The 25,543-nt window shown below is 42.5% G+C and overlaps 2 protein-coding genes across 2 annotated transcripts; one reads left to right on the top strand and one right to left on the bottom strand.

Moving 5' to 3' along the window:
* The first annotated feature begins 1,026 nt into the window (after positions 1–1,026).
* Positions 1,027–9,318, top strand: ilrun (inflammation and lipid regulator with UBA-like and NBR1-like domains). Its single transcript, XM_086199998.1, has 5 exons — positions 1,027–1,346; positions 3,286–3,440; positions 3,559–3,756; positions 4,532–4,836; positions 8,981–9,318. The coding sequence occupies exons 1-5, from the start codon at positions 1,066–1,068 to the stop codon at positions 9,014–9,016; spliced, it is 975 nt and encodes a 324-aa protein (XP_086056124.1). The 5' UTR covers positions 1,027–1,065; the 3' UTR covers positions 9,017–9,318.
* A 5,950-nt stretch (positions 9,319–15,268) lies between these two features.
* Positions 15,269–24,350, bottom strand: spdef (SAM pointed domain containing ets transcription factor). The gene is made up of 6 exons (XM_086200861.1): positions 23,917–24,350; positions 19,344–19,779; positions 18,487–18,684; positions 18,303–18,350; positions 17,899–18,033; positions 15,269–16,236 (listed from the first exon to the last, which is right to left on the bottom strand). Exons 2-6 carry the CDS (start codon positions 19,768–19,770, stop codon positions 16,058–16,060), a joined length of 987 nt encoding a protein of 328 aa, XP_086056987.1. The 5' UTR covers positions 19,771–19,779; positions 23,917–24,350; the 3' UTR covers positions 15,269–16,057.
* Between the last annotated feature and the right edge of the window lie 1,193 nt (positions 24,351–25,543).

Raw genomic sequence — 25,543 nt, 5'->3', positions numbered from 1 at the left:
TTTGACATGATTCCTTGTGCACAGACGTAGGAGTTGGACAATAATCTCAGAAAGGCAAATGGGACATTCTGACAGGGTGTATCCTCTATGAGCACACTCATCTTCATCATTAAAGACATTTCAACCTCGTTGGTGCAGTATCACAAAGACAAGCGTGAAGACAACCTTCAGGCTTTTGTTCTAGCAACGACTAGACAGCAAATCACAAGTGAATCAAATTGGGCACCGTGGCCATAACTGCGTTCACACTCGTTCCTCTGAGAGTCTTATGACAGATTGTAAAAACCCCTGAGGCACTTTTTTGAATTAAATATTTGACTTAATCATACAAATACGAGTTTTACAAGATTGTACAATGATAGAGACAGCCCCTGGTAAGCCACACTTCCACATTAATCCTTAGACCAACTTTCTGCAAGCTCCTTGAAAGTTCAATATTTAATTGTGAACTATGAATTTGTCCCAGTTAATGCAAGTTGGAAATAGGAAGGGCTGCTTTGACCACGCATAGACGAACAGCATCAAAGCTTCCCAGTCTTGTTTGTAATCTCAGTCTAGCATCTCAGACCCCTAGACCCCAGACTTTCAAACTCAGCCATGGATTTCCTCCAGACACCAGCAGTGCAGGCGTTAAATGTATGTCAGTGGGACAGATGGTAGATAGAAATAATGAATTCACTTACATACAGATTGGGATTCATTGCTTTTATAGATAGATGAGCACCTACAAATAACACATGAATACCCTGCATTTTTTGGTTGTTGTAATACATTGCGTGAGTATAAGACCCGAAACAAAGCGATTAGAACAAAAGCCTTTCAGTCATAAATCATTTGCAATCAGTGAATAATTACAACAACAAAAAAAGGAAATACGCTTCTTATGAGTTGTGTGCATCTAAAATTAAACTTTTCGTGTATGCGGTCAGTGTTACGCCACAAATTGAGCAAACCAATGAAAAACAAGCCGCAAATAGCAACAGATGACGTCAACGCCCACGACGTGATTGGCGAAGGTGACGCGCTGGCTGTTGCAACGTCAAACATCGTCCCCCTGGTTGTGCCATGCGCACTAACGGTTGTTGTTGTTGTAGAGCTGGTTGTTATGGCTGGACGAGGCCTCGGACTCAACTGAGAGAGGACCCCCCCACGCACTATCCCGTCTCCGCAACGGGACACCCGCCACCCATGGAGGGCACGGACATGGATGTGGACGCGGAGCTCATGCAGAAGTTCAGCTGCATGGGCACCACGGACAAGGACGTCCTCATTTCGGAGTTTCAGAGGCTGCTGGGCTTTCAGCTCAACCCTGCCGGCTGCGCTTTCTTCCTGGACATGACCAACTGGTGAGTGCGGGGATGCGAGGGCCTGTAGTCGGACAGCAACATGACGCTAACCTAGCCGCATAATTAGCTAGTTAGCATACGTGAAGATGCTAAAAAAAAAAAAAAAAAAAATACAGGTAAACACACGGTGCGAGTTAGTATTTATTTTGTCAGCAATTATTTCAGTTCTTACGTCGGGAACGATTGCTAATAGTCGTTACAGCGAATGTGTGTACAAAGTTGATTATCACTTATATGAAACTGACACCGTTTTAAAATTAAAAGTCGAGCCTGCTAACTGGCTAGCTGTTCAATGCACGCACACACGCGCGCGCGCGGGGAGAGTCCTCTGTTTAGGTTGTCCACCGCCATACTCAACTTTAACGAAACCAGATAGAACCGCGCTCTTTCGGAAACTGAACTCAACGCCAGCCGCCTCACGTTATTGCGGTGACGTAACTGGTCGTGATCCATCAGCGGCTGTCAACAAGTGGTATCGATCAAGACGTCTCCGTGTGTGCCCCCTCCCCGGGGGTATCTGATACCACGCTCGGGTCAGCGGTCCTGATCAATCAAAACCTTTGATCACATCTCGCCTTCATCACGTAAAAGTCGGAGTTTCAGTTTAAATCCCGATGAACCGGAAATTGTTTTTGTCAGGGTGGCAAACGTCCACGTATGTTTTCCCTCTCATTGTGTCTTTGTTGATACAGAAGATTACGTGGCAGCAAATTAGATCATATTTGCTGTCACAGAGAGAGGCTGGGTTTTTTTTTTTGTAAAAAAAAAAAAAAAAGAAGAATTATTTTGTAACGTGTTGAGATTGTGATATTAAAGGGAAAACTCCCTTTAACATCTCCAGTCTCGTTTTTATTTATAACCCTATTTTAATGTTAATGTAGGGACATTTGTGCCGATCTTTATCAAATACAGAGCTCCCCTGAAGTTTGTACAAGTTGTTCTATGTACAGAATGACAGTTTATCGCCACAACTGTGATGGATTTGATTCAAAATGGTTTCTCCACACAAAAGCAGCTGTTAAAAGACACTGCGCATGCCTGTGATATTAAAATTACAGTCGGTCAGATTGTGATTGATTTAATTTTAAATTTGCAGTTCTGTTATAGAGTGACGTAGACACGGTTCCCAAGAATCCAGAAGTAGGTGAGCGTTATAATACAGAGTTGCTTGTCCTTTTAATGGACAAGAGTCTGACAATGAAAGCTGAACAGAACTGAAGATATTTAAATGCCATCACAATCACAACATGGGCCGGTGAAACATCAGAATCGCAGGAAGTGCAATATTTTCCAAAGTCCAAATTTGAAATTAAGTATGTGAGTGAGTAAGAACTCTTGAACGCTGGGTTCCCTCATCTCAAAGTCTGTGGGTTTTGGGTTTTTTTTTGTGTTCTTTTTTTGAATGGGTTTTTGGTTAAATGGCCCAAATAAGGTCTGTTGTTGACACAAGCTCAAACATAAAAATACACACGTAAACACCACTCTCATGAATTTCCAAGTTTTTAAGTGTCTCTGTGGCTGCTAACAAGTGGCTAAACAAGAGGACTACAGAAATTAAACTTGATTACGCCGAAAACAAGACATGCAAAGCCCGTTGTGGTGATGTGGAAGAGTTGTTTTACGGTGTGATGCAGTGTGAAAATATTAATTTTGCACTTCTTACAAATGGATTTTACTTTCATTTGTGAAGAGGATCATTCTGAACGAGACATGTAGGTCTCATAACCTTTAGTTTGAGTTTATTTTCTGCAGAGATCCAAAAAACAAACCTGTTACTATGACAGAGCAATTTTCAGTGAAAGCCCTGAAATGACTCAGATGGCCTGTGTTACTTCATATATTAACACCCAAATAATGAAAACACACCCCGCCAGGATGAGATTGTGATCTCCTGATAACAAAATGCTCTCCCACCACCACCTCCTCTGTGTTGGAACAGGAACCTTCAGGCTGCTATTGGTGCATATTATGACTTTGAAAGTCCTAATATCAACTCGCCATCCATGTCCTTTGTTGAAGATGTGACGATTGGGGAAGGAGAGTCGGTTCCTCCAGATACGCCGTTCACAAAGACCTGGAGAATACAAAACACAGGTGTGCCACGTGTCATTACATTGAGGTCCTGGTGTATCTGTGTAATATGTTGTTCTGCAACACTGTCACTGTTCTGCTGCTGACCTGCATTTTGACTGCTGTCGTGTCTGTGTGATAGGTTCCGAATCATGGCCACCTGGAGTTTGTCTAAAGTACATTGGAGGGGATCAGTTTGGGCATGTAAACACCGTCATGGTGAAGTCTTTAGACCCCCAAGAAATAGCAGATGTGAGTGTGCAGATGCGAAGTCCCGCAACTCCGGGGATGTACCAGGGCCAGTGGAGGATGTGTACAGCCACCGGATTATTTTACGGAGGTAGGAAACCACCAGTGTTGTATCACATTCATAAGGACATCATGTAAAAGCGCTGTATTTTTGTATTTTTATCTTCATATTTTATACAGCTCAACAGTGTGATTCTGGGATTAAAACCCCTGCTCATATTCTCCATCAAGGTGGAGGAGCAGGTTGTGAGCCGATGCTGTCTGCTCATGTAGAAGCTGCAAGTTCGTGGCATATCCACCTTGTTTTAAGACAAACTTTTATTTACAATCTACTCACTTACTACGCTACCCACAATCCTTAAGTGTATCAGTGTCACCTGTGACTGGAGCAGCAGTCCTTTCTGATGAGGAATGGCAACTATTTTGTTATGCATGTCATCAGTCAAAGGTTAGCTTGCAACAACAACAGTTGGTCTTGAAACAAATTTTAAACACGTTTAGGTTGGAAGTGCTATTTGCAATGCATCATGGGATGAATAGTTCTTTAACTCTCAATATCATCGTGTACAGAGTCTTTTCCATCTGCATTTTATTAGTTTTCTTCTGATCAAAATATGTATTGGTGAGGATTCATTCGCTCGTTGATTGTCTTTGCTCCAGGTTTTTAAGTTTGTAGGTCATGGTTTTCTGTTCATGGAGGAAACCGTCAGTTTACTTCTGGAACTGGAGCTTCTTTAAAAGCCACTGTTGAGCTCTTCTCATCAACATTTTTTTCACAGTTGCACTAAATCTTTGTCTCAGAAAAGTTGTGAACAGCGTCTTCCCCTGACTGCATCACCATGTTTGTGAATTCTGTCTCTCCACAGATGTAATCTGGGTGATCCTCAGCGTAGAAGTTGGAGGTCTCCTCGGCGTGACCCAGCAGCTGTCGTCCTTCGAGACAGAATTCAACACCCAGCCCCAGCGTAACGTAGAGGGAGACTTCAACCCCTTCGCTTCGCCGCAGAAGAACAAGCATGACGCCACTGACAGCAGCTTCAGAGATCCTGGCGGAGCCTGGGAGCACACGCAAGAGCCAATCCAGCAAGATCAAAATGGACTGTCTCATAATGCTGTAAATAGGGCATCGAATGGTCTCCAAACCAACCTCTCTGTGGTGACGTACGGTCAGGTATGTACACATCAATTATAAGATTTTTACACCCCGCAAACCACATCCCCAAATTTCCCCCCCACAATAGTTTATGCTCAGTTTTATGCATACTTCTCCTGGCAGGGGGGCTGATAGCAACAGAGGTGAACTCATGAATCAGTGTCGGTGGCTGAGTGCTTAGTTGACCTCGTGGGATGTAGACCTGTTCAGTAGCTTTGGTCTGAATCAGTGGTTGAGTTACTACTTTGTTTCATTTACCATCAGGTCTGCTTAGTGTTCGTTGGCGTCCTCTTAGTCATTGTTGAATCAGGGACTTACGACAGATTCTCACTTGATAAAACCATGATCATAGACGTGTAAGTGTAAAGTAAAAGGATGTCATGATGCGTCCACGTGCACCTCGTAAACTCTCTTCTGAAATGCGAGGGTGGCGTGTTATTTTTTTCTTACTTTCAATTATCAAAATGCATAGATTTGTCATTATTTTTTTCTGCTTTCACTACAGTATGTGACACACGAAAGCAAAATCACAGCTTCCAATTGCCAACGTTCCATAAAATCATCAAATGTAATTGTTCTGAGCATCATTCTACAAAAATCTTAAACTTTTACTGCGGCATTTTTGATCATTAGTTGCTGGCGTCTGACCAACAATATCCCAGTTAATTCCTACACAGGCACATTGCAAAAAAATTCTATTGGGAAATCTCAGCAGAAACACGCTGGCATCTGTCACCACAAACACGATCAGATGTGGGAACTCCTGGTGCGTGGCGATGATGTCACCGGCAGGGGTCGAGTAAAGTTTATCTACTTTATTATTAAAAGTACTCAAAAACACATTTATATGAAGTCTGCCGTGCTTAAATCTGGTGTGTTATGTCCTAGTATCGATACAGTCATTGATTGCATTTTAAAACAATGTTAGATCGAAATATGTCGTCCGGAAGGCCAACTTGCCAAGCAGATATCGATGTAGTCGGATCTAGGAATATAAATCGATACATCGATGTAGAAGATACAGGGTCAGGAGACACTGAGGTCGCTGGAACTGTAAATGTGTCCCATCACCTCGTTGTCATTTATTTTAAAAGCGTAGATCACTTCCTTATAATTGAACACTGACTTCTCCTTTTTTGAAGACTCATTTATGTTCTACTGCTTCAAAACCTTTTGTTCTCTAAATTTGAAATATTGTTGATTTGTAGTTTGGAGTCAGTTGTCCTGAAATCTGCAAATGTGGAAGGCTAAACTTGACAGTAAATAATCGCCACTACTGTCAGAATATCCATGAGATCCAGAGTGAGTCACAGCCGGACGGTGACGGAAGGAACTGTCAGGCAGATCATCCTAATAATCTTGATCAGAGGAATTAGAAGGAAAACCGCAGTAGAAACAAGCAAGCAGTGTTTTCGTGTGCACACAAAACGCAAATGTATTCCAGCCTGATATGTTGCCATTTGCAGCGTTTGTCTCGTTTGACCTTTGAAACATTGTCATCACCAGGTACCTCTCTTTTTATGTTCAAGTGTAATATAATGTTGATTCGGAAAAAGCTGCAATTGCATGTAAACCCCAAGTGACCCTGCAGATGGGATTTGAGTAGCGGGGTGCTGAGATGAAGTCCAGTATAAACTTAGCTGATCAGTAACACAAAGAAACCATAAATTCCACTTATTTGAAAGGATCCTGAATGTCAAACACTGTTTCAGTCTGAGTTCAGCCAGTTTGACCGTGACGGACTCAGGGCTCGGACTGGGATGGTGTGCAGGAAACGTGGTTTTAATGGAATGGCGATAGTACTTTGGATCATACATAAGCGCTGCAGCCCACTCTTGTCTGTAGTCTGTATTTTAATACACAACATGAAAGGTCACTGTACATGCTGACAAAACTGGCCTGTGGTCGAGCCTGTGTGCTGACCTTTGGGCAAGCTTGAACGGTCTCACTTAATTTCATCACAATCTGCCTTTTTGGAGTTTGATATTTCTTTTGTATTTATAACTGAAAACTTTGGGGTGAGATGGGGAAAGGTCACCTGAGTTCAGGCCTTGCAGCTCAGTCAAGCCACAGTCGCACATCCACGTCTCCATCAGTGCAGAGAAAACGCACGCCTGATAAGCGTCTTTGTCTCCACTGCTCAGCCTGTCTTACACGCAGAGCTTTTATGATGATGAGTTTTTTTAGGATGGCTTAGAACAAAGGAATAATTACATCACGTAGTTTGTGGTGGTTAAGCCATGTTAGTAAATTCACTAAGATTCATTGACCCCTCTAGAGAAGATTGTCGTGCCTGTGGCGGGGCTGTCCAAGGTCACTAGTGGATCCATCATCTGAGGTTCCATGATTCCTGACTTGTCCTTGAGGAACACCAAGCGCTTTAGAACATAGCTAAAAACTAATGATCAAATAAATTCAAGTCTCAGCTTGCCAGCATGAGAGTATTGACTGACTTTGGCGTTCAGCTCAAAGTTAAACTGAATCTCAGTTGAGTACGATGAAGTACAGCTGAGTCTGAGATAATCCACATTGGACTAGTTAGCAACAATATAATCTTTGCTTCTGTGACAACTGCTTTACTAGTAAAACAGTAAACACTATTAAGGCACCGTCTTCTGAAAAAAAAAGTACACGGAAACCAAAAATAGAACCGGATGCCTCTAAATAGCCAGCAAAGGTAAGAACAGCGCAGAGTCGATGGTTGTGTGTCTTTGCTGGAACAGCTCTGGAGGGGAGTTCACCTGACGCTCCTCCATAGTGGAACACTGTTTAACTTCACGCACTTCTTCGCGCTATTTTTTTTTCTCCTATAGAGTCATATTTTCAATGCTATTGTGTAGTGTGTGTGTGTTTCAAGGTGGCTTCAGACAGTGACACGATATCTTCACTGCTGTTCTCTAGTTAATGCAGCATCACTGGAATGTGTAAATGCATTTCCGAGCTAAGAAGTCATATTCAGAGGTTGAGGGTAGAAAGCAGTGAAGGAGGCAAACAGAACGACCACTTTTCTTGACGTGCATCAGCAAAATCGGACCCCCGGTTTCTTCATGTGCCGTTAATGGACCCTGTTGAGGAGTAGCACTTCCTCACAGCTTGTTAGTCCAGGGATGGAAATAATTCACCAGTTTGACTGCAACATTGTTTTTAATCTGACCTCGTATGCCTGCTACATGCTAGCCTGTTTGGGCTCATTGCCTGTCTTGGGTGGATTAACTGGCTTGGTGAGAGACTTAGCTTTGTCTGCCAGTCGGGACATTTGAATAAGCCACTAACTCAAAAGGACACTGGATGAAATGCTTCCTGCAAGTATTATGGGTGCTCCGCCCAGTGATTCCACAGCAGAAAGTAGTGCAGCTCGTTTTCAAATTCTACTTTCAGATCTTCTTGATATCATCTGTGCAACTTCAGCGGGAGTTCAGTAGCCGACCCAACGACGCAGTCACCAACCTGTCGATCGAGGTGGACTGGTCACTCTTTGAGTCATTTAATCCAGAGTAGATATTTCACACTGGATCGTTAGGTCTAATACATGGGTCCTTGTCCATGACTAAAATAATCACATTGCGGGGTGGAAGTCCCTCCTGAAGAGTTAACACCTTCCTGTCTGGCTTGGTTACGTTGTCTGGAGGCAGCTAATGTGATGAAACTCATGGGAAATGTGATTCACTGCAGCAGAGATGATGTGATGCTCTCAGCCCGTGGAGTTTCACCGCCGTCTGCAGGAACTGCCGACACCACTGTCAATTCCAGCTTAGACTTTTGCGGGGTACATTCTGTTGATCTGCTCTGTACTTGCAACATCTACACAGGATGCAAATCCCCTTGTGGCAAATTATGATGTGTGATTTATGGCTTTACAAATAAAATTAGAATCGACTGCTCTATTTGACATCAGGAAACCATTTTTAAAATGCTCGTTTTCTGATTGTAGTTTGGTTTCGATCTGCTTCTAAGTTTGACGTTCAAGTTTTGCTCTGTTGTGTTTTTCCCGCCCAAAATGGAAATGGGACTTTGATGTGGGGAGAATGTTGAGTGGGAAGCTCTCACCTGTCTTTGTTGGGTCAGTCAGCACTGCTGTAAGGAGACACTTCTACACTCTGCATGCGTTCATTCCCCTCCTTTACAGTCCTATTTTTAACAATTTTTTCTCTCGTTTTTTCAGGGTATTCATGGACCCTATCCATTTGGACAGAGTTAGAATGATAAACAACCCCCCAAATTGGATGATAAGCCTAACACCCCGGGAGTCACTAAGTGCAGAGGAGTCGGAGTGGGGGGAGGAACTGTTGTTTTATATTGACTCATAACAACCCTCTCCCCAAGCCATGGCCGTTTTCACAGAAACACAAACCACAGAGAGGCGACGGATTACATCAGCTACAGTGAAACATCCCACCTGACATCAACACCCGTGTTCGCATGTGTGAATGCTTCATTTAAGAGTGCTAAAATCCCTTAAAAATAGAATCATGGTGACTATTTTTTATTTCCACTGTAAACCACGCCCAGCTAAAGGGGAAAATCAACCCTAAACCACCAACATGCAATTTCACAGTTCCGAGGTCAGTTGGATACTTTGTCTCTTCAGGGTTCCTACACAGGTCTGAACAGAGAAGTCACTCAGATTACCACAAAATATCCCAGATCAGTTTGATGCCTTGGAATGTGTTTCAAAGAATGAATTGTTGACTCAAAAAAAAAGAAGTCAAGATGAAAGCCTTAAACCTCAATCCCAATCCTGGAGCGCTGATGTGGGATGAAGAGACAAGTTGCAGAGCCACATCGTTCCGGTACGTGGACACATTTAGGTTCTTGTCGGGTCTGTTTTAGGATCAATGAAAGTTACTGCTGGAAGCTGGCTTTTACACCTGTGATGCACCATGATCTAAGTTGGCAGCACCTTACAAGATTGATGTTTTTAACTCGGTCTTGATGGGTTGGTTAGCCTCAAAATACCTAGAAGAACATATTTTCCTAGTATTTCTCGGATGAACGGAAATAGAAACCACAACCATGAAGTCTAGAACTGCAAGGATAAGCTTGTATTGAATTCATAAGACTGAAACAAGGCGGTTTGGGACTTTTTGAATCTGTAAGTGGGGACAGAAACTTGCAGTTCATCAGAATCTAATGTATTCAATAATAGGAGGAAACTTCCTGCAAACACACCCGAAATCCCAGTGTAGGAACCCTGTTTCTGCCAAAGACCAGATCCAGACCTGAATATGTGCTGTCAGGCCTTCTGCAGGTGCCCGGTTCGGATGGGTTTTGTTTTGTTTTATTTTGTTTTGGGTTTTTTTTTTTTTTTTTTAGGGTGGGTTTTCTGCTTTAAATAGAAGAGCAACAGGAGTTTGAGCAAGTGAGGTGTGAGGAAGGGTTTAAAAAGCCATCTAAATCTATTTTGACTGGTGAGCGATTGTATTTTTCCACGTTTAATGTGTTTTTGATCTGTGGGTGAGCGCGCACGCGTGTGTGCGTGCATGTGCGTGTGTGTGTGTGCACGTTACGGTTTCTCTTTAACTGACATGAAAGGGTGTATACTACTTGGGCAAAAGGATGACAAATCTAAAAATAGGCAGTTGTGTCGAGAGTTTTACAAGGTGTGTACCTTCGAAGTATTGTTGAGCGATTCCTCACCATCTGGATGAACTGACTCACTAGTTGTCCTGATGTTATTTATTTGCTGTCACATTTTGCACCATGTTGACCCATTTACAGCCAGCAGGTGGTGCTAAAAATTAGAAGACTAAAACTTGAGCTCCATGCTGGTGAGAGGAGGGTGATGTTTTCAGTTTGATGTCTGAGAAATTCAGTGGTTTGCTTCCGCATTTTTAGCACTGATGTTTTGTTACTGCTATTTGCACAAACACTTTTCCTAATTTCTAATGAGAAAAATGTGGAATTGGCTCATTGTAAGTATTTTCCTGAATGGCTCACTGATTTGTTTTTCCTCAGTCCCGTTGTGGGACTTGCATATAAAATATGAATCATCAGCTTTAAATTCTCAACATTAAACCGAAGATGTATTGAAATGGTTTCCACGCTTTGCGTGTTCTCACATCTTCCGTTCTACGCCGGCCCCGCTGTGTTCATCACACCTGTGCATCTCCATGTGTTTTGGGCTCAGAAATCAAACAGGAAAAGTTGTTGATGGAACTGAATTCTTTCTAAATGGCTCACATTTTTATTGATGTTTTAATTCATCTGACTTTCTACGATTTGTAATATTTTGAATGAATCGTGTGACCGTGTTTACCCCTTTTGCAAAACTCACCAGCATGTTGCGTTGCGGCGTTGTGTTTGTACTGAGAGTCAGCTGACAGTCCTCCCAAACAGTATACACTGTTCTGCTTTGCTTCTTTCTGTCTTTTTTTTTTTTTTCCTCATGCGAGTGCACGCTCCTTTTTTGTGAACTTTCTGTGTGCGCAAGAAAGACCGATGGTGAGGAAATCTGAATACTGCTGGAATTTATTCTCTAGTTTGAGCGTGTGACTTTATGGATTTGAGACGGATGGTGAGTGGATGAGATGAACGTTTCCATAGTCCTGAAATAGCACATTTATCTGAAGAGAAATTGTCAAAAATTCCCCCCTGTATCTATAATTAAGCAATTTTATGAATAAATTAACACTGAAACTGACTTCTCGTCTTTTGTTTAGTCTTTTTTTTCTGGGTGTCAAATTTCGAAGACATCACAAGCTCACTGAGTTTGCTTCCATTCAGTTGTTTTTTGACGATTTGTCTTCACGGTTTTATTCTCTCTTAAACTTCGTCATCCTCACATCAGTCATGAAGCAGCTGATGGTCAGACGGTGGTATTGAGTACATATAAGATCATGTATCCTTGTAGGATTTGAGGTTTGTTTGTTTTTTCCAGGAAAGCACCAAACAGTGATGATATTTTCTGCTGCACCCTCAGAAATTGTAACACACACACACACACACACACACACACACACACGGCAAACTTCAACAACAAATTATGTTAGTCATGTTACTTAAATGCCAAAATGATGAAATCCCCCTCAATGAGAATGTGGTTGGGAGGCTGAGAACCGCCGAGCTGGTAACTCCATGTTTACTGCTGCTATCAGAGATGGGGAGTTTATTATTGCTGTGTTTTGAGGAATCCAGCTTTCCTTTTCTCAACATGACATCACCTTCTATCATGAAAAAACAGTTGAGATAACAGCAGTTCACTCGTAATCTTCAGGTGACGATATTAAAAAGTAGTTCCAAGTGCCGCTGTTCTCGGCTTCCAAATGTCTCTGACTGGAGGGCCTTTTTTTTGTAATTACCAACCCCCCCAGCACGAGTTTTGTGCACAGTCATGCACTTCTGATGGATGTAAAATCAACCAATCAAGTTCAGAAAGTCCCCAAATAATACAGAGAGTTTGCTGATGTATGAATAGGTCACATCCTGTTAGCTTTAAAGTAATTAAATACGGTACCCGAGTATCTGTTTGTTCAGTAATGACACACCTGTCACCTGCAGTGTTCACTGGAATTCATTCATCCGTTTTACATCAGTTTGTCCCAGTCTGGACCGATGCTTCACCACCAGCCTGGATCCAACTCATAATCTTCCAAAATGGCTTAAGAACATGACAAAAGTGCACTTGGAAACTTGACGGCATTGTGAGTCTTTGGGGACTTGGCGCTCCTGCCTCAGATGCTCAGATGCCCTGCAGAGCTGCAGCTCACTGGTGTGATGTGTGTGTGTGTGTGTGTGTGTGCGTGTATGTGTGTGTGTGTGTGCATGTGTATGTGTGCTGGACGTAATGGACGTCGCGGTCTCAATGAAAAAAATGTCTCTCAGTGTTTATTTTTTCACATGTTGTGTAAAATTAAGACACTGATACTATGAAGTATCATCAATATTTTTATTGCCAGCTACGGCAATTATGTTATTACCTTTTTAAATAATGACGACGTCACTGGAGATGAGCCCGAGGGTGCGTTTGGCAGTACAAGTACACCTTATCTGCGTGTGTGTGCATGCGTGTGTGTGGCGCTGGGGCGTACTATTTGAATGGGCTTGTGCAGACATAGTGTGACAGGGTAACTGAGGGCAAATATTGACTTCTTTTTTTTAAAGCTCCTATCACCTCTTCCATCTCACACTGCACTTGAGTCAATAGCGTTGTTTTGTTTGATAACTGCCCATCAGTTCTGTCTAACAGGCTCCGAGCTGCAATGTCACAAAGGTGTCTGATTCTGAAAACCTTTTCTACACTTGGAGAGGAAAATACAAAGTACAACCCCGGCCTTTTGAGTCTCTTCCCAAATGTCAGGTGAATGTAAACAATGAATGCATGAATGGTTAAATGCAAAAGTTGGATATAATGACATATATGATTGTAATCTGTGTATGTGTGTGTGTGTGTGTGTGTGTGTGTGTGTTCAGGATCTCTGGCTGTTTAATCAAAGCTAAGTGTGGAAAACCGGTTTCCATTGGGGGGAAATGCTTGAGGCAAACTGAATTGTCTCATTTTAAAATCTCTTCCTCTGATCTTAATCTGTGAAACGAACCTTTCCAGACTGTCTTGCCCCAAGAAACGAGCTGCAAACACCCAACGCATGCACCCCGGCGCGCAGGGAGAAGTATCCGGGACATATTTTCTTCTAATGATCAGGAATTCAATTCATCGAATATGAAGAGCTCGAGTGTTCCCTGCTTGGTGCTGTCACTCGGGGGTCAAGAGTCGCAGTCAGACTTGGAGACAGGAAGCATCCGTGTGTTTCATTCACCATCTGGTTAATGGAGGATCCGCTGCCATCAAATTATCAATGTGATTAGGGATTTTATTTGTCTGGGCGGGACACTGTAGTCATAAACTACCGCAGGAGCTTCAATTTTTCTGAAAGAGTTGCTCATAAACTCTGAACTGAGCAAATAGAGGAAAATCATTCACAAAAGCCAAATTACAGATGATTTTTTTTTGTTTTTACTATGTGTAACCAACTTGAGGCAAAAGTGTAACCTGTTATTTCCTCCTTGGTGGAGCTGATAATCAACACTTACTCCAGAAATACAGATTGATTTGCGATAAGAAAGGTCAAAATTAGAAATAATTGCGGTAACTTTGCAGAAACCTCCTGATTCATTAGCAGTAGCCGAGCGAGTGCATGTCTATACCCTCCTATAGCAAAGCAACGTGTTACCACAATTTCATTACTTGGAAAAATGCAGTTGATTGAAAAGTATGTATTCATTTTGACAGAAGTCTAAACATTAAAGTTTGGAAATCAAAGTAAGATTTTTGTGCTTAAAGTTTGCACGAATGGACATTTTTGAGGGAACAAATAAATGACGCAGTCTGATGTGAAAGTCTGTCATCGATGATGAAAAACGTTTGACTCCTGAAGTTCTTTTTGCACCGTAGCGTCTCTCAGCTCATTGTTTGGGTTCTATAATTTGCTAATGCATCGTTTAGAACAGGCTGAGGTTTATCAGCAGCAAAATGCTGATAAAGCCACTTTCCTCCGCACCAAACAGTAAGCTGCTTCATTGACGAGCTGCTGGACATAATGGAGCATTTATCAGTGATGGCGTCAGATATTTCCCTCAAAGGTATTTTAGTATTTAGGCTATCAACAGAGCACCAGAAAAGCCTCCGCTCGGTACCTGTATTTACCTGCCAACGCTTCAGCTCTTATTTGTGATCTACTTCCAACACATCTTGAGTTTCAAAAATCAGATAAAAGAAAAATGTATTTCCCATATCATGTTTCTTTTAGTTGGCAAAACTGCGAGAGTCATGTTGTGATGGTTCTCCCAAGCGGACCGTCGCTCACGTCCCACAGCTTTTTGTCTTCTTCAGTGTTTAACAATCCGTTTGAGAAGCCGCTGATCGATAATCCATTAATTACCAAATGCTTTGAGGTGTGCTGCTGGAAATAGAGACTCAAATACGCTTGAAGAAACTCTGATCAGACACGAGCGCACGATTTGCTTCAGGATGCAGCCAAAGATCACCTCTGTTCTCGTTTCCTGAACGAGCATGAAAAAGTTAGATTGTAAAAATCCTGAAATGTGTTTTTCTAGTTTCATTTTCCCGGGCGGGCGCAAAATAATCAGCAGTAATAAATCCCAAAGGGTATGAATATTTCCAATGTGTCTGCTGTGAGTTCATTATTCACCCCTGCAGAGAGAGTTACAACCACACTTACATGCAACATTTCTGTCCTCAGGCATCAAGAGGTGGCGGTGTAATTCGGAGTGCTGCTCTTTGTTGAACAGCTACTTCAGTCTTATGGTCACGTGACTTTACATCATGTTTAAAATGGAGGGCACGTCACTGTTGCTTCAAGCTGTTAGAAAAACTATAGTGATCTGACAGGAATCCCCCACTATTTTCATGTTATACTGTATCAAGTGACCCTGATGGAAAGAATGTGAACAAATTATGGCAATAAGAAGCAGAAACGAGGCCACGCTGACATTTTCTTTTTTTATTTCAAGGTCAGTCAGCTGCGTCTCAAATAACTTTCAAATATGTACGAGCAATTTGTGTTTGTACTTTTTATACGTTGTGATCAGTTTTACCAGAAAAATGCAAACACACATGCACGGTTAGAAAACATCAAGATTATTTTCAGGAGATGGAAAACACTTCTGTACGTATCTGGCATTCAGTTTACATTGAACAATAGAAATGACCTCCACTCACAAGATTCGACACGCAGAGATTTCATTCTGAGCTGCAGGTAAATGGACACAGTCACATTTGAGCAAGTGGGGGGGAAACGGCAGTTGAAGGAGATGGTGGTTGTGCATTAACTTTAGAAAGTTTGTGACTTTTAATGTCCAACATGCAACACTTAAGGGTTCAGTGTGAGTCACAAGCCTGAGCGATGTCACGCTGGCTCAGTCCGTCTTTGCATTTCCCTGAGGCTCGTGTGTAAGAATAATGAGTAAAGAGAAACTATGGACAAATGAGCAGTCGTACCGTGGAACTGAGAAGTAATTTATTCGTTTATGTATTCATGTTCTCAGTGTCTGGTTTCATTCTGCAGCAGGGAACACTTCCCCAGCCTCGCTCTCGAGTCTCTCTCAGCCACGCACGAGTCCTCTTGCAGCTTCCAGCTGCTACTTCAGTGTTGGCAGTGGAAATGTGCATGACTGTACCGTACATCATCTGTACATCTCAACCTTTGGTGTGCCATGACATAATGTAGTCTTTTTTTTGTTGCTGTAGGTGTGTGTCTCCTCCTCCGCCCACTCTGCTGCCACCTCACACTGGGTGAACGAACTGGTACACCAGTCTCTGGGACACGTCGGGCTTGCGAATGATGCCCTTCTTGTAGTACTGACGTATGGAGCGGCTCAGCTTGTCATAGTTCATAGCAGGGCGATTCTTTCGGAGTCCCCACAGTCTTGCAACGTGAGCCGAGTCTTCAATCTTAAAAATACCTGGAAAGAATCACAAGAGTGTTGACGTCGATATAAAAGTTCATATTTCATATTTCTTTATTAGTCATGCCTTCAATGAGTATGACTTATTTTGTTTATTTGATCTATTTTATCAAAAGCAGGCACAATGAAACGTATCCACGTCATGAGGGAAGTAAAATCACAATTAAAAAGCATGAACAAAAGGATTTTAAGGACGAGCTGTTGGTTCCGGCATTTCATCACCTTCTTAAAATAAGCGCCTGAGTCACAAGTTCTCCAGAAAACACAAAAAACCTGGAGACAAAACATCATAAGGAGTTGATTTATGCAAAAGAAGAAAAAAAAAAAGGTCCAAAATGACTTCAGCGATTATTTTAAGAAGGTGACGGTTTGCAACATGGACATGATGGACATACGTTCCAACTTTGGCAGTTTGGTGTGTGTGTGTATGTGTGTGTGTGTGTGTGTGTGTGTGTGTGTGTGTGAGAGAGAGAGAGAGAGAGAGAGAGAGAGATACCCACGTGTGTTATTGCAGTTACACGTAACTGTGAAATTTTTTGCAAATATCTGTCTAATAGATTGGGACGGGAACTTAAAATGAAATAGTGTGGACTCAGTGTGTTTGCTGAGTCATCATTACAATGTGATGATTGTGACTGGGTGACTAAGACCAACCAAGGTTCTAGAAAGCAAGTTGGAATTTCACCTGGATTTTGCAGCTCGTGTGGTGTGGTGTGGTGTGGTGTCATAAAGCCCTCCCCGCCTTGTAGTGCTTCACACTATAGTGTGATACATATCGTATCATCAGGTCCTCTCCATATCCAGAACGGAAAGTGAACACTATACAACCTCATGCATTATTTCACCCATGATTTTGTCTTTTCTCTTTGTCTTTTGCTGGGGGGGGGGGGGGGGGGGTTGTTGTTTTTATTTTTTTGATGGGCTGCTGCACAAACAACTTGGATCACTCACCTATTTTTGGAGCAACATATGCTTTCTTGCATATTTCCTGCCACTTTTGCAGTGGTGTTGGTGACTAAGAGTAGTCAGGACACCTTACATACTAATCAGGGACTTGTCTTGGTGAATTATTTTGGATGCGTGACCCTCTGGCTCTGCCTTCTGATGGTGTATAAACAACAAAGACATACGTTTCCTGACTCAGGAGAGCCACTTGTAATGCGTTAAAGTCCTTTGGTGTTGACTGGATCACAGTGCATTTGCTGTCACTGACATTTGAGCCACGTGAAAGTTGAAAACTCATTTTTTAATGTGATTCAAATGAGCAAGAAGTGCAAGTCAACGTCTACAAACAAGGACAACCTCTAGTTGATCAGCACAGCATATTTAGGCTTCTCAGCCGAAGCGCTGAAAGGTGGTGAGGTTCAAATTGATGAACAAGCACTGAAAACTCGACGGTAGTTTGTGTGTCACTGATGGATGATGGACGTTTAGTGACAGGCAACATACAAGCATCAAAATTACTTGGCCACAAGTTTTGAAGTAAAGATAAAATCAATTCAAATCCAATATGACATGTTTTCAAGATGTTCCTTTGTTTTTACTAGGTTTTTCCATTTTCCTTCAAAAATACAGCAACAAATTTCTCAAAATGGATTTCCAGTGAATTCTACTGCAGAATGAAGTTCCTGTAGTAGTAAATGCAGTGCATTCAAATACCTTTTTCTTTATTGAGCCAGCGAATGCAGCGTCCGTAGTTGTGAGGCTTGAGCAGAAGCTCCCTGAGGAACTGCCACAGATGAATAGGCTGACCCGAACAGGATGAATCGGCCTCAGACCAAAGCTCCTCACTGCCTGCACACACACACACACACACACACACACACACACACACACACACACACACACACACACACACACACACACACACACACACACACACACACACAAAATTGTTGGTCATCCAATGAGATTTACAGATTCCTCTAGAATCAGAGTTTAGAGATTCTAAAACAATCAGAAAGCAGGAAATAAAAGGAATATAATTACTACTTATTAAACTTTATGGTTAAAAAAAGATAAAACTTGAGTGCTATGCTGTTTGATAGGATCTTTCTGTCTACCTGTACTTTTGGTGTCTACAGCTGTGCACCTCTCCTTCATCCAGGCAGCTGCAGAGATGAGTGACATTTTATTTGATCTTAATAAGCTAATTAAGTACACCTCTCCCATCCACAGTTACATAAGACACAAAAAAAAAAAAACATTCAAAATGATTGACTTGTTGAACAAATATTATAGACTCACCTGACTTCCAGATGTCCAGGTGAGCATGCAGTGTGTCACCACACTGCGGTGAGCGCTGGCGAAACTCCTCCTCACTCATGGCGCACAGGTCCTTTCCTGTTAGCTCCTGGAAGGTTTTCCCTGCGTGGGGCAACCTGTAGAGATGTTCCGTCCACAGCAGCCACTTCTGGACGTTACCTGTGTTCCACTCTATAGGGTCTAAGAGAAATGAGAGTGATGAGAAACCCTAACCTTAACCCCTAACACCCCGAAACTGTCCAGCTGCCCCGATAGTAAAGCACCCCTAAACCCTATCCCTATTGCTTCAGGAAGATTATATGATTACATTTGTTTATGTTCTGCCAGATTTCCCAAAAACAAACACTAATAATGCTCGTGCGAGTGGAGTTCTAATCAGCAGAACAGATGACGGTGCACTGCATCGGTTTATGACATCCAAAAGCCTTGCAATACATAACGCTTCCTCTGTTTGCTTTCCTAGCGGCAGAGACCTCGCCCATGGGACTGTGTACACGTCGACTCGCACTGCAGTAAAGAACCATCTCTGTATGTCACAACCCAACACGACTCACGCAAAGGTCAGGATTAAACAGATCCTGGAGTGGGCAAACAAGGCTTTGCATCAGTAAGGATATGATTGACGACATCTGTCATCTTGCCTGAGCTCTCCACACAAATATATGTTGATTTTGGGACTAACATCCAGTAGTGGTAGGAGCACTGAATAAATATCCCTGCAGTTGCACTTACATTTATATTTTTTTGTCATGGAAAGAGCCTCCTTTGTTCCTTTGTCCGTTAGACGTCTTAACACCCTCCTGTGCAGGAAGGAGCAGGTGTGGTTGGTGGACACCTACCTGGGGTGATGTTTAGCAGTTTGCAGGCTGTTTCAATGTCCTTCAGCACTTCCCCCACCACCATGCTCTGCACCTGCTCCAGGGAACGCTCTTCCTCCTGTCCCTCCAGCCCGGGAGAGAGTCCCTGTTCCTGGCTGTCAATGACTGGGCACTGCTCTGGTTCCTCTCGCGGCTCCATGCGGGTCATTGCTATATCGAGGGTCGGGGAGGCCTCTGAGACCTTCAGCAGCCACGTGGTTTCTTCAGTGGGGAGCATGTCAAAGCAGGAGTGGTAGAGACCTGAGATACCTCCTGGCTTAGTATCTACCATGTCCCAGGGTTCTCCAGAACCCCTGTTCCTCTCCAAGATGGTGAAAGTGTCCTCTGTCATGCTGATCCGGGATCCATAAACTGTGCCTTCTGGTAAACGTCCAACGGGATCTGACATAACTGACACCTGAGGAAAAGGGAGACAGGAATGAAGCCACGTAAACATTTCTATTTCTTATGTGCTCTACAAATTTAACTTCGCTGTCCTGCAAAAGCTTGTTACTGATCACTGCCATGTGTAATGTGCAGTTTATATGGATCTATTAAGAAATCCTCACGATTTTCCAAGCTGAGATCAAGATTTCTTTCATTAAATTAACTGCTTTGAATAAAAATGGCGGTACCTTGTCCAACAGTTCCTTTCCTGCAATTCTCTGGCTGCTAAACAAGCGAATTATTTTGTCTCATAAAAAACTCCATTAGCTGCAGGCGAGACTTTTCCTCGTGATGAGAACTGAGGTGGGACCGTGTTGGTCAACTCTCTATAAGAGCTCTGAGCCTGATGGAAGTACTGGTGAAAGGACCCTCAGGAGAACACACACGGCGCTGACACGCATGGGGCAAAATGGATTTGATTGAGTCTCTAAATTTGTGGGTCAGTGGACCAGAATGGCTGACGTCTTGGGGGTAGTTAACTTGTATAGAAACCTGGAGCAGCTCCGTCGCCTGCTTTGGCTTCCAAGGTGCCGTCTCTGCAGCCCTTCGTCTCCACTGTCAGCTGGAGTTTTTAATCAAATGAAAGTTAGATAATGTGGTGGAACACATGCACTTAATCTGTCCAAACCCACACGTTCAAAAAAAAAAAAACCAACAACAACCAAGGTTTCTGTTTTATAGGGGGAGCCACGGCAGCTTCTTCTTAACAGGAAATTGCCATCATAAGTGTTCATTTATGGACGTCAGCTGTAGCACCAGTGTTGTAATCCCAGGTTGATCTCGCAGATGGCACCCATAATGTGTACCTGCCACAGCTGGTGTATGGGAAGGCACACTGCTGTCACACACCAGGTTATCAGTAGTTTGGGTTGATGCCACAGTAAAGGAAGTGTGCTCCCACAAAGCACATGTTTGAGGAGGAGTGGATGTCGAGATATTACAGAAATTAAAGTCTTGTAAAAAAAAAAATTGGTAAAATAATTTTAGAAAAAAAGAAACACCCATCTGCTGAATGGCTGTCTGGGGACAAAGCTGGAGAAGACATCATCAAAGTTGACATTTTCAAAACGATGATCCAGAGACAGAAGCATTAACTTTTACCGTGTCTTATTTTAAAAAAATATTTTTGCTTGTAGAATCAATTCTTTTCCATTTAGTTCCTTGACTTTTGCTTCCCTGCACAGGTTCATGAATGAGAACTCTCTCAATAGTTGGTATTATAGTTTCTGACAATGGAAACATTACCAAACTTAAATTAAGTTATCATTGCTGCCACTCCCCCCTTAAAATATTCCTCTTTTTAGTCTTTGGTTTTCAACCCCCCTGCTGTAAAACCTCTTCCCCAGTCTTCCTTTTATCTCCAAATTTCTCCGTAACAGGAGTCAGATTAAAATCCCAGCCTGGCTGCTGCGTGTCAACTCTGCTGTGTAACAGCTTGCGCTAAGCCCATTAGCAAAGCAAATTTAGCCATATTACCTTCTTCCAAAAGGAAGAGGGGGCACAAGAAAAAGACACAAACACACACCCCTGGAGAGAGGGATTAAGCCCCTGACTGATCTCTAAATGAGTTTGGTCAAGACGCTGATATTCATTTCAGGAGCATTAGTGCTCGCTCCATTTACTCAGCAAAGTCAGCCTTTGACACTGAAGGAAGACTCCCTCCATGCAGGCGTCCACCCTGGGAACCGCTCCTTCAGCATCGAGACTGATTGCGGTTGTGAAGTTGCTTTTTGGTCTAAATCTAAAACTTCTGCAAACTTCAAAAGTGTGTTGAAAGAAAGAGAAATATGTTGGAGACAAAAATCTAGCTTAAAATTAACCCGTTAGCTCATCTATCATTGCTGCAGGAACATTTAATGTGGCAGAAGACACAGAGGTGTTTAGATTAAAGTTAATCAGTAGTGATTTAAACAACCAACCGTCTGCTCTTTCTAAAGTGTGTTTGAGCTGGATGATACAATTGCAGTTGAAAGAAAAGGTCACAGAGAAGATCTGAAAAAAAAAAAAAAAAAAAGTGTCCAAAAGTTCTTTGCTGGTTACAGAATAAAGGTTATGTATTGTCGGGAGTCTGGAGTTAAAGAAGTGTGAAGTGCCAGGCGGGACTGTTTACCATGTGAGCCTTAAAAGGAGATTTTCTTTTTCTTTGTCATTGTTTCTCATGGGAAACTACATTGTTGGGAGAGCAAGGATCAGGGGGTAGAGGAGGGAGTCTGCAGGTTGCAGGAGGAGGTCTGGATACCGCCATCGCCGAGTGTCCTTTTATTGAATGACACGCAGGTGCTCTGTTCACATGACTAATAAGGTTTGTGTGTGGCTGTTCAGCTGAATATTTGAAGATTACCATCATAAATCCCCATTTCCTTCCCATCTTGTTTTAACTGCGTTTTATTATACTTTTCCATTTTTGTCACCCCTGGGCGGGTTGTAACGTTGGTGCACATGGTGTTTCATTTCTGCGGTTTGTCAGGTGCACTGGCATCAAGCCAGACTCCTAGAAAACACAAAACCATCCCTTTGGCACTAGTCACAGTACCTACGGTTAACGATCCACAAAATAAACTACATCATGATGATTGCAGGCTCAACATAAATGGACGGACCAAGAAGAAATCCACCTGGTTTGCAGAGAAAGTTCCAGATAACCAGGATAAGAAAACTCCCTGAGGCCCGATTGAAGAGGCTGATAGTCTGTCACGGTTCATTTATGGATTTTAGAGGAAACAGTGCAGCTAAGATGGTCAAGAGAAGCGCATGTGAACAGGTTTTGGGAAAATCTTGCTTTCAGGGGTTTGAACTGGTTCCCTTGACGTGGATCTCAGGGAATCTGCTTCTTGGCCTGATTCTTTATCGATCCCCGTATCGATTCCTGATCAATTTTCAGTGGCTTCACAGGTTTTCAACTGTTTCATATGTGCATGTCTCCCGAGTACATTTGAACATGTTAAAATAAATTACATTGCCCCTTATCTTTTCCTTATCAGCAGCGTAGAGACTTGACTTCTTTGTTTTGCAAGAAGCAATTATCAGAAAACATTCCTGCATTGATAGAAGGGATTGATAAGCATCGGAAGAACGATGTTTGGTCTTGATTTCTATTCTTATTTGCTTTTTTTTTTTTTTTAAGTTCCCGCCGCACGGCAGTGTTTCTCATACAGTGTCTTCAAGAGTCAAACTCAGGATATGAAATAAATGTCCACCTGGCCTCTAAACACACACAACGATGTGAAGAGAAATGATGCAGAGGAGCTTGAGGAGAGCTCGGAGGTGCGCGTGATTTGGTTCCAACTTTAATGATGAAACCCTCGTTTTGCTCCAGACGGCAGTGGAAAGTTCACTTTGGTTATGTCAACATGTCTTTGTCTTCAAACACTTTTTATGTGAACAAACCAATTTCCCCTCAGGGGTTGGTTCAATATTTCTGATTGAGTCTTGTATTATTCAAATATGCAACTGACAAAGAATCAGAGGAAACACGAAGAAAATCCAGCCATCCTCCCGCTTTCTTTCTTCCTTTCATCTCACACTCCCAGATGTTCAAAGTGATTCATGACTGTTCCAACAGTTAAATCTTGGGAGTTTTCTTTTGAACTTACTCGGCACAGTTACCAATAACGGCGACTGCTGCGATCGATCCAATTATTGCAACTGACATTTTGCATGATGACAGTCCAACAAACTTTAGCTGTTGGTGACCAAACCATTAACCTAAAAATCCTGTTGGTACCCAAGCTGATATAAAAGTAATTTAATAATCATGGGATAATATTCTGTAGGTGTTAATAATTCTATAACAAATGTCTATGCACATTGGTGCCAAGTGCAAGTTGCAGTTAACTGTCTCTGCTTGAAGGCTGTGAAAATTTACTGGGGGAAAATTCTAACTGATGCATGAAGGAACGAGCGAACACCAAACGAATTCCTGAAGTCTTTGCTCCTCGGTGTCATTTAAATCTTCACATTCAAGGGTTTACTTACGTTAAGAAGCCGAAAGAGTTTGACTGTTTTCCAGCAAACCACACAACCAGAGCCACACTCTTTCAAATAATGATGACAACACTGAGAACAAGCAAACATTTGTGTGACACAGTGTAAGGCGGTGTCTTCTTACCGAGGCAGGGATGCTCAGAGCTGGTGATGGCCAGAGTTTAAGTCTAGCTTGGATGTGATACGTCTTTGCTGTTCTGGCTGGGATGATCCCGCTGTGACTTGGCTCAGTCAGGATGTCCCGGCTCTCCCTGAGGACAGGGGTGCATCAGCAGGCACCTTTCTGTCTGTTTCTCCCTGATGACAGTCGCAAAGCCCCCCAGCCTGAGGCCTTGTCTCTCCCAGGCTTCTGCTTCAATTAACCTGAGAGTCACAGCCTAAAGCACAACTGCAAACTAAACTTCAAGTGAAAGCACCTGCTGGGGTGTGAGTGAGTGTGTGTGTGTGTGTGTGTGTGTGTGTGTGTGTGTGTGTGTGTGTGTGTGTGTGTGTGTGTGTGTGTGTGTGTGTGTGGTGTTGGGGGGGGTTGTGTGCCAAGTGTGTGTGAGTGATGGACTGAGAGAGTGCAAAGGAATTCCTGCACCATTGACTGCGATTTATATTTATAGGGCTGTCGTGTTTACTTATGCACACAACCACGTGTGTGTGTGTGTGTGTGTGTGTGTGTGTGTGTGTGAAAGAGAGAGTTTTGAGTGTGTGCAGATTAGCTCAAACCTCCTCAAACACTTCTAGCCGACCTGATTGCTTAGGTTACAACAATTCAAACATCATAATAACAATAATATAGCTGAGTGCTTCCCTTCCATTTATTTTGCTCGTTTTTTTTTTCACGCTTTGAAGCTTCAGTTAAAATGCAGGTTTAACATAAATAACAGCTGACCAAACTAAGATGTATAAAAGTACCTTATTCCGTGCTAATATGTGGCAATGAGTCATTCCAGTGAGAGACGGGGACGGGTCTTAGCCGTTGCTGCGTGCAATATTAGCTGGGGTTATGTTGGTCAAGTCAGTTGGGTTGCCCCAGGCCAATCTTGCAGAACCCCCAAACCCCCACCCCGCCCAAAGCTACCGAAGAAAGACAAAGTTAGTTTCAATAACCCATAAAGGATCCAGGTTGGAAACATTAAGTTGAGAAGCAAGTCATCCAGAGCCAAAGCCTGATGTATTACCTGTATAACTCTATGAAGTACAAGTAATGAGTACTTGGTCTTAAAATTCCCAAATTTTGTTCAAATACACACTTTGCTTGATCGCCGATATGAAAAGCGTAATGGGCCCTGAAAGGTCCCCAGGAGATCATTTGATATCTTTGATTAATGACATTAGATTTATGACATTATGATTTATGTTTCAGAAATTCTCCAAATTAATCACGCAAAACACAATCCAAGTTCAGCATTGAGACTGTAAAGTGATTAATCATGTGATACACTCATTCCTCCATAAGAGTTCCTCCATAAGAGTTCCTTCTTCCAACTACTAGGAAGAAGCTTGTATCTTTTACTGTAAAGTACTTTTGTATATTGACTCTTTATTTACAGTGACTGGAATCTTTGCTACCTGTGAATTGATGCATTGGGTTTTCTGCGGTGGGGGAGTTGCGTAATTTAAGAAAGATTGAACAGTGTGACTGTAAAAAGCAGAGAAATAACAGGTGTGTTTGAAAGGCCTTTATTACTTGTTGTTAGCAAAACAGTGGTCACCACAACAATACAAGTACTGTACGAGTACTGCTACTATATCTAATCTTT

The sequence above is a fragment of the Aulostomus chinensis genome, chromosome 3, assembly GCF_037954235.1.
Source record: "Aulostomus chinensis isolate RoL2024-O1b breed Wild chromosome 3, RoL_Achi_v1.0, whole genome shotgun sequence".
Classification (NCBI taxonomy): domain Eukaryota; kingdom Metazoa; phylum Chordata; class Actinopteri; order Syngnathiformes; family Aulostomidae; genus Aulostomus; species Aulostomus chinensis.
The sequence above is the reverse complement of the archived record's forward strand: the minus strand, read 5'-3'. Positions and strand labels throughout refer to the sequence as shown.